Source organism: Abramis brama (genome assembly GCF_963993115.1).
Source record: "Abramis brama genome assembly, chromosome: 16".
Classification (NCBI taxonomy): Eukaryota; Metazoa; Chordata; class Actinopteri; order Cypriniformes; family Leuciscidae; genus Abramis; species Abramis brama.
In genome coordinates, this window is record NC_139978.1 from 23,676,870 (window position 1) to 23,685,692 (window position 8,823).

The 8,823-nt window shown below is 41.5% G+C and overlaps 1 protein-coding gene across 1 annotated transcript; it reads left to right on the forward strand.

Moving 5' to 3' along the window:
- The first annotated feature begins 1,023 nt into the window (after nucleotides 1-1,023).
- rbm15 (RNA binding motif protein 15) lies at nucleotides 1,024-5,973 on the forward strand. The gene has a single exon (XM_084087501.1). The coding sequence runs from the start codon at nucleotides 1,171-1,173 to the stop codon at nucleotides 3,730-3,732; it is 2,562 nt and encodes an 853-aa protein (XP_083943627.1). The 5' UTR covers nucleotides 1,024-1,170; the 3' UTR covers nucleotides 3,733-5,973.
- Nucleotides 5,974-8,823: the final 2,850 nt, after the last annotated feature.

Below are 8,823 nucleotides of genomic sequence, written 5' to 3' on the forward strand. Positions count from 1 at the left end.
AACCCAGCAGTTTTTAGAGTGCTCCAGATTAGCTAAATACATTCATTTTTGTAGCTATTTAACTATGTTTATGTTTTATGTTTATGTTTTATTTGTATATGTCCCCGAAGGGCAATTGGTTTTACAGCAAGACAGCATACAAAGGGACAATTTACAATACATTAAAAATCTGTAAAAGTTCAATTAAATAATTTAACACAAAAATAAGTACACACACAAAGTACATACACAAAACCCAAACAACTACTACCTTCCACCTACTCCCCCCATACCCGAATTTAACAGAGAGATGGAAGTAGGAATAAATGAATGTTTATACCTGTTACTTTTAACAGAGGGAAATCAATATTTAACTATGTTACTTAACATCTTACATTAGCCTTCGGTTAGCTGAAAATCTTTATTATATATAAAAAAAAAAAAAAAATCATTTTATTAGGGTGAACCCCGTTGACAATGCTAAATCTATTGGGCTACTGAACCGACATGTTAAAAAACTATTCTTCACGTTTACACTAACGTGACCCTTCCGTTCACCTCAGTGGAACAGGCAAGCATCACCATCTGTTGGACATAAAGTGAACTACCATATTTTTATGTTTCATTTATTCGACCACTCACAATTTATAAAGATAACATTTGTAATTTAAATGAAATGTAAGACAAAACTCCCAGTCTTTAGAATCAACTCAACATAAAACACTTTTTTAAATCAAACAATTTTTGTTGAATCCTAACAGATTTATTGATTCGTCATGTTTATTAAAAGATGACGGAATTTGGTGCAGAAGCACATATATTATATTTTCGGTGCATGACCTCATTGAAGATTAGTTAAATGTCACCTCTCTTGTTTATAAAGTGTCTATGGTTGTGGTAAATATTTGACGTTTGAAGCTAAAATGGTGTACATCGAGACTGGGCGCTGGACGGGCGATCTAGATTGACAGACAGAACAACCAGTGGCGTGGAAGTTTCTCAGAGAGTCAAACCAATCAAAGTCGACGGGCGGGACATGTTTTAGTCTCGACAAGATGGCGTATGCGGTTGTTTTGCCGCAGGGACACTGAACAAATTATACAATTTCTCGTGTAAATTCGTTGCCATCGCGTTAGCGTAACTGTTAAAAAAAGTGTTTTGTTTGACGCGCAAAGCCAGAGGATATCTAACATGAAAGGGAAAGAGCGGTCGCCTGTGAAAAAGCGTTCAAGGGCCTTGGATGATATACGAGACAGGGGAGGAAGCCACCCGACCAGTAAGAAAATGGGGGTTATCTCGATTTCTGGCGGGGGGAGCAACAACGGCAATAGTTCTTCTAAAAGCGAAGGGGGCTCTGCACGAAGGGGGCTGATCGGAGATAAAAGAGATGGAAGGGATTTTGACGGACATGTCTCCAGTCGGACTGGAAATAACCACGGTTACACCAGCCCCGTTGCGAGCTCGAGCGGCAAGAATCACGCGTCGAGCTTGTCTTTAGAGGCGGCCGCGCGCACCAACTCGCGCGGAGAGTCGCGCGCTCCGCTTCCCACCAACGAAAGTGAGTACAAAACTTTAAAAATCAGCGAGCTCGGCTCCCAACTGAGCGACGAGGAAATCGAGGACGGCCTTTTCCACGAATTCAAAAAATTTGGTGATGTGAGCGTTAAAATCAGCCGAGTCAATGACGAGAGAATCGCATTCGTCAACTTTAGGAGACCGGATGATGCCAGGGCGGCAAAGCACGCGCGAGGGCGGCTGGTGCTGTACGACCGTCCTTTGAAAATCGAGGCTGTCTACTTGAATAGGCGGAGAAGTCGGTCTCCGGTAGACAAGGACCATTTCTCTGTCGTTGCTGGTCATAGACATTTGCATACCCAGAGGCCGCTCTCTCCAACCGGTCTGGGTTACAGAGACTACCGGTTACAGCAGTTAGCGCTGGGCCGGCTTCCTCCTCCCCCACCCCCGCCCTTACCGAGAGAGCTTGAAAGAGAAAGAGAATTTGCCTTTTATGAAGCGAGGGCGCGGCCCGCGTACATCGCTGAGCGAGCCGCTCCTTTCCGCGAGGAGGACTTTATCTCTCCAGAGGACGACCAGAGAGCCAACCGCACACTATTTCTGGGTAATTTGGATATTACTGTGACTGAAAATGATTTGAGGAGGGCTTTTGAACGATTTGGGACCATCACTGAGGTGGACATTAAAAGGCCCACTCGGGGCCAGAGCAGCACCTATGGCTTTCTTAAATTTGAGAACTTGGACATGGCCCACAGAGCAAAAATGAGCATGTCTGGGAAAGTCGTGGGCCGAAACCCCATAAAAATTGGCTATGGCAAAGCCACCCCCACCACACGCCTATGGGTGGGTGGTCTTGGACCTTGGGTGCCTCTCACTGCGCTAGCCAGGGAATTTGACCGCTTTGGCACTATTAGGACTATAGACTACAGAAAAGGGGACACCTGGGCTTATATTCAGTATGAAAGCCTGGATGCCGCTCAGGCAGCCTGCACACACATGCGTGGATTTCCTCTCGGCGGTCCCGACAGGAGGTTGAGGGTGGACTTCGCTGACACGGAGCACCGCTACCAGCAGCAGTTCTTGCAGCCCCTCCCTTTGCAGCACTATGAAATCGTGGCTGAGTCTTTCGTCCATCGCGCCACCCCCGAGGCCATCAGGGTCCGAGAACGGACTCCCCCACCACTGCACTTCAGAGAACGAGAACTGTACGCAGGGGCTGAATGGCCTGCCCCTGCCATTCGTGAACGTGTACGAACTCCTGCATTCGAGCCCCTTGAACACTTGGAGCGTGAACGACGGCGAGAGGCGTGGTCACTGGAGCGGGAGCTGCCGGCCAGGGACGCTGCACGCAAACGTCGACTCATGGAAGACGGGAGACATCTGGAGTGTTCGCCTGACAGCAGCAGCGAGTGGGCAGCCCGACGCCGCAGACCGCCGTCCCTTGAAGGCAGCCCGGGAGGGAGCAGCCGAGACGGTCGATTCAGCGACTCAGAGCGTCCAGCGAGAGCAGATCGGGTGTCCCCTGCACGAGAGAGCCGCAGCAGCCTGGACCGAGCCCCTGGTGAGAAGCGCATAAAAGGCAGCAGCGTCTCAGAGACCAGTGTCGGCGCAAGTCCAGCGGAAAGAAAGCGCAAAGCAGGCGATTCAGCCAAAGGCATCTCCAAGAGGGACAGATCCGAGGGCAGCTCCAAAAGCAGCCAGGCTTCAAAGCAGGATGCAGGGGGCAAGCTTAGCATGGCCTGGAATGGCATGCTGCTCCTAAAGAACAGTAACTTCCCAGCCAGCATGCATCTCCTGGACGGGGACTTGAGCGTCGCCACCAGTCTTCTTATCGACGGCAGCCTGGGCGGCAAAGTCGCTCAGCTGCGCATCACGCAACGCCTCCGCCTTGACCAGCCCAAGATCGACGAAGTGTCTCGCCGCATCAAAGTCGCAGGCCCGGGCGGGTATGCGGTTCTTCTGGCAGTTCCGGGCAGCACCGAGGAGCCTTCGTCTTCGGACCCAGCAGCATCGACACAGAGGCCCCTGCGCAACTTGGTTTCCTACCTGAAGCAAAAGCAGGCCGCTGGGGTCATCAGTTTACCCGTCGGGGGCAGTAGAGATAAGGACAACACTGGCGTCCTGCACGCATTTCCACCATGTGATTTCTCTCAGCAGTTCTTAGATTCTTCTGCGAAAGCTCTTGCCAAAACGGAAGAGGACTTCCTGGTCATGATCATTGTGCGAGGAGCATCCTAACAATCATAATGCACACTAAAGTATTGTTAAATGCAAGCTTCTCTTAATGTCTCTTAATTGCATGCTCTCTAAAGCAGAAGTGGTACTAGATTAAAGGGCAAATGTTATTACCTGCTCTGCCAAACATGTACAAAAACGAAAGAAAAAGGCCCATTCGTATAGCAAAGTTTAGCTCTATATAGCAATATATTTGTTTTCCATTGCAATTTATTCAGATGTCTAGTTTGTGATAAGTTGTACCCTGCGTAAAAGAATGAGTGATATTGGGTATATTAGAATAGAAATTTAATTTGCTATGGGTCATTAAACACTGTTTAGTTACAATACTTCCTATCAACATGTATTTCAGTCAGATTCCAGACAGTTATCCCTGTACGAAATCAATGTTCATTTCATTCATGTTCATGGTTTTCAATTGATCTGATTTAATGGGAACTTGGTTTGTGTCTTGATGCTTTGAACAATCATTCATTAATGGGGAGTGTAATATAAGTATATATAGTCCTGTAGGCAACTAAAACAGGCCGAATATTTTGCTCAGTGAACTGCATGTTAATGCTTGTGTTCTACTGTAAGCTGTTGCAGAGGTTTAATATACAAAGATGTAGCCAAATAGTGTCATCAGTGTTATATTGATTGAAACAGGCAGCATTTTAACACCCCATTTCACATTTAAAAAAAAAATCTGTAAACATATTTTGATTATAAAAGTAGTCCTCCTTAGACCAAAGCATTACATCAAGCATCAAATTTTGTGAAGAATAAGGTATTCTGACATACTGTTTCCATGTTTTCGGGTTACATTTGAAAGGTTTTGAATTAAGCATGATTCTGGTTTCAAAGTGAGGTGTCTCAGTTTAAATTATGATTAGAATTAATTTGTTTGCATAGTGTGGTTTTAATTTTATTTTCCCCATAGGACTGTCATTATTTTCCAGATATATCCTCTTTACAGTGACATTTTTAATACTGGTATTCTTATAAAGATGCATTTGCTATAAAAACAGACTTTTCAAATAATCAATGTTAAGTGCATGTGGCCTATAATATGATATTTTGTCATTGTCACCCGTAATTTGCTAAATATGCCATGAGTTCTGTCATTTACTCAGCCTTATGTTGTTCCAAACCTGTATGAGTTTCTTTCTTCTGTTGAACCCAAAAGAAGATATTTTGAAGAATGTTGTAGCCATTGACTTCCATAGTATTTTCTTTTCCTACTATGAAAGTCAACTGTTTGATTACCAACATTCTTCAAAATATCTTCTTTTGTGTTCAACAGAAGAAAGAAACTCATACAGGTTTGGAACAACTTGAGGGTTAATGAGTGATGACAGAATTTCAATTTTTGGGTGAACTAACCCTTTAAGGTGTATGACTAATTTAAAGAAATCAAGCCCACAGATTTGTACACAAACAAAGACTTTGATGCCCTAAACATTTTAATCTTGTGCAACTGTAAGACAGTCCTACATTTTATTTTATTGACATACTTTTAGTTGACAATATAGATGTACATTTAAATATGTTCATAGTTTAACAGCCATTTATGTTTCAAATATTACACGCTGTTGTGGTTCTTAGGTGTCATTGTTCGAATGGTTTTAAAATGACAGTCTATACTTTACTCTGAAGTCCTGAAGAAGTAGAAACTTGTGTTCTTAGTCTGTTTAGCTAACTGCAGTGTACTGATCTGATGCATAACTAACATCTTTTCATGTATGACTTTTCTATTCCTCACACTAAATTGTGTTTTTTGAAAGTTGATTGGTTGGTAATTTCACAATATAACAGCTCTTTGTGTACATGGTTAAATGGACATACTGTACGTTCAGTCCCGGCCACACAGGACAGGACAGCAAATGGACCGTTCCACAAGTGGACTTCACATGGCTGGAAGCCGAAATAATTGTTTGAAATGATTCAGGAGCCCTTTGGATGCACAGGGGCAAGAGCTTTCCATTTAGTGTTAGTGTACTCTCTCACTGAGAGCATCTTCCTGCTTGTGTAATTGTTTTTTTTTTTTTTTTTTGTGCTTACAGTTCCCGTATTTAAACGGAAATAATGACACTCTTGATTTGTGCTGTGTTTACCTAATTTCTTGATTGGGGAGAAAGAGGAAGCGTCACTCACTCCTTGCACAGCTCTTGACGTGGCTGTTTGTACACACACAAAAAAGTGCACTGGCCCCTCATTTGATTATATCACGCTATCAATAAATTGTTTCATTTGAGGGAGAAATGTTTATTCCTTGGAAATCAATTGAAGAACGCCTGCGCTGCTTTTTTCGGTTGTGTTTCGGGAGGAATTGTTGCTCAAATGCTTGTTTCTGCTCAGGAAAGAGAAATTCTCCTCCTTTGTGTTCGGCCCGGGATCAGTCGTGGCAGTGAGAGCGAAGGGGCGAGAGAGCTCTTTTGAGGCTCGATGTTGTTGTTGATCTGTGTTTTCCACCCTTGTGTCCTGGAGTTGCCCCACATGCTAAGTAACCTGAGGGTGCTGCTGCCCCCCCCCCCAACCCTCAAACAGATCAGGGAGAAAGGGGCCGTTCTGCTGAGCGTTGAGAATGAGTGGAGAGATGATGTTTGCGCAGACCTTCATCTAAACTGAAATATCTGTTTCAGCACCTTTTGATTCTCTCAGGCGTGCCGGCTGCTCCCCGTATGTGTCCCTCAGCTGGAAGTATCCAGGCTTGCTGTAACCTGGCCGGCCACATGCATTGCCAGCACGACTGCCTGAACCTTACCTGATATCAGTGATTTCCAATTCAGAGGAGCAGGCATTTGTTTATCCCATCCTTTGATTTCGTCTGATATGATTTTGTTTTGCTCCATTGAAAATCAGTGAAGGAAGAGGATTTAGAAAAGCCAAAAAAGCGGTTTTAGCCTTCGAAATTGTGTGCGCCTCGAATCGAGCTTTGATAGTTTTGTTTCCTTAAACATTTATTTTCCCGAAAGAGATTGTAAAATGCATCCAGATGATCGGTACGTGGTTAATTGACCCTCCGTTGTGAAGAACCCCTGAAAGAAAACAAGCTGCCCTTGTGAACTCCACTCAAAGTTAACATGGAGTTTGCTTGCGTTGCGAGGAGCCTCATCAGGAGGAAGAGAATGAACACCACCTCCTTCCCTTTCCTTAGTAAGACATGCGGTCAGCTGCATCACTTCACCTGCAGCTCATTCAGGCCTCTGGCGTGAGGATCCAGACCAGTCCTCTGGTGTGGGTGGTGAGTAAGGGAGCATTTGCTTCATACCAGGTCTTTAGCCTCAGAGTCTACCTGGTACAGGTAAGTGTCAGTTAAACAAATGCATTAGAACATTGACTGTAACTGTGACATCTTGGCCTGTATTATCCAAAACATTTCTTTCCTCTGAAAAAAAAAATATATATATATATATATATATCGGTATCACTTTACAATAAGGTTGCATTAGTTAACATGAACTACGAATGAACAATATTTTACAGGATTCATCTTAGTTCACTTCAACATTTGCTAGTGCATTATTAAAATCAAAAGTTGTATTTGTTAGCATTAATGCACTGTGAACTAACATGAACAACTGTAGTTTTTATTAACTAACATTAACAAAGATTATATACTATAACAAATGTATTGCTCCTTGTTAGTTCATATTAGTTAATGCATTAATAAATGAGACTGTTGTAAAGTGTTACCGAAATATTTGTTATGCTATATTTTTGGTAGGAGGTCAAAGACTTGTGAATTTACACAAATAAACTGGCAATAAGGATGTTCATGTTAAAGCACTAGTTCACCTGAAAATGTTCTCACTCATGTTCTTCCAAACCTGTATGACTTTCTTTTAGAACAAACAAGATATTTAGAAAAAAAAATTTTTTTTTTTTTTTTCTACGTATAATTTTTCTAATTGTTGTTTTGGACCCTATTGACTTTAACTGTATGGGCAACAATGGTTAAAACATTTTTCAAAATATCTTTTGTTTTCAACAGAAGAAGAAAAAAAAAAAGTCATCCAGGTTTGGAATGACATGAGGATGAGTCAATTATGACAGAATTTGCATTTTTGGGTGAACTATCCCTTTAAGTGAAGAATAATAAATGCATTGTGTTTTCAAATGTAAATAAATTAATAACCTATATATTATTCATAGATGCAAAAATAATTGTTGGTTGTATCCCTATAATGACCATAACCCAAAATAACACTAATAATTTTAAATAAATGTGGAAAAAAAATAAATAATAAACCTTTGAAATAATTTTTATTTGGATTATACAAAATTGGAGACAGCTTTTATAAGATTTAAAACAACCACATTTACAATTTACATACAATTTGCAATAAAATTACATATACAATTTAAAGGGATAGTTTTTACTCACTGTCAGGTTGTACTAAACCTGTACGAGTTTCTTTCTTCTGTTGAAAACAAAATAAGATATTTTGAAGAACGTTGGTGTCCAGACAGTTAACGGAAGCCATTGACTTTCATAGTATTTTTTTTCCTACTATGGAAGTCAATGGCTACCATCAACTGTCTGGACACCAACGTTCTTTAAAATATCTTCTTATGCGTTCAACAGAAGAAAAAACCTCGTACAGGTTTGGAACAACAAGAGGGTGAGTAAGTAATGACAAAATGTTCATTTTTGGGTGAACTATCCCTTTTAACATAATGCCACACTTCATTTTAGCCTTTGTATTTTCATAGAGCTTTTCATTCCAGTTAAAGCTTCACTAGATTTACTATTAGCCTTTTAAGCCATTTAATCAGCCTTATAATCCTAACAATTAATTGCCTTATAAGTTCTATTGATAATTTTCATTGTAACTTTCACCTGTCTGTGTTGAAAGTACTGTAATTGATAGATTCTTAGAACACTAGGTACATTATAATTTGCTACAATGATGTCAATATCAGGCTCCTCCTGATTGTAAAGTATTTTCCTAATGATAGCAGGAAATGAATAAGATGGTGATTACATTAGTTATGCAGTAAACCTCATTGATTATGAACAGACTTGAAAATAACCAGGGGCTGTGGGAGATTGTGTTGAATATCTTATCTAATATATTGAATATCTAATTAAATTGTGATGGGTGTCAG

Excerpts from the sequence above, each read along its gene's own strand:
- rbm15 (XM_084087501.1), top strand. The coding sequence starts at position 1,171 with ATGAAAGGGAAAGAGCGGTCGCCTGTGAAAAAGCGTTCAAGGGCCTTG.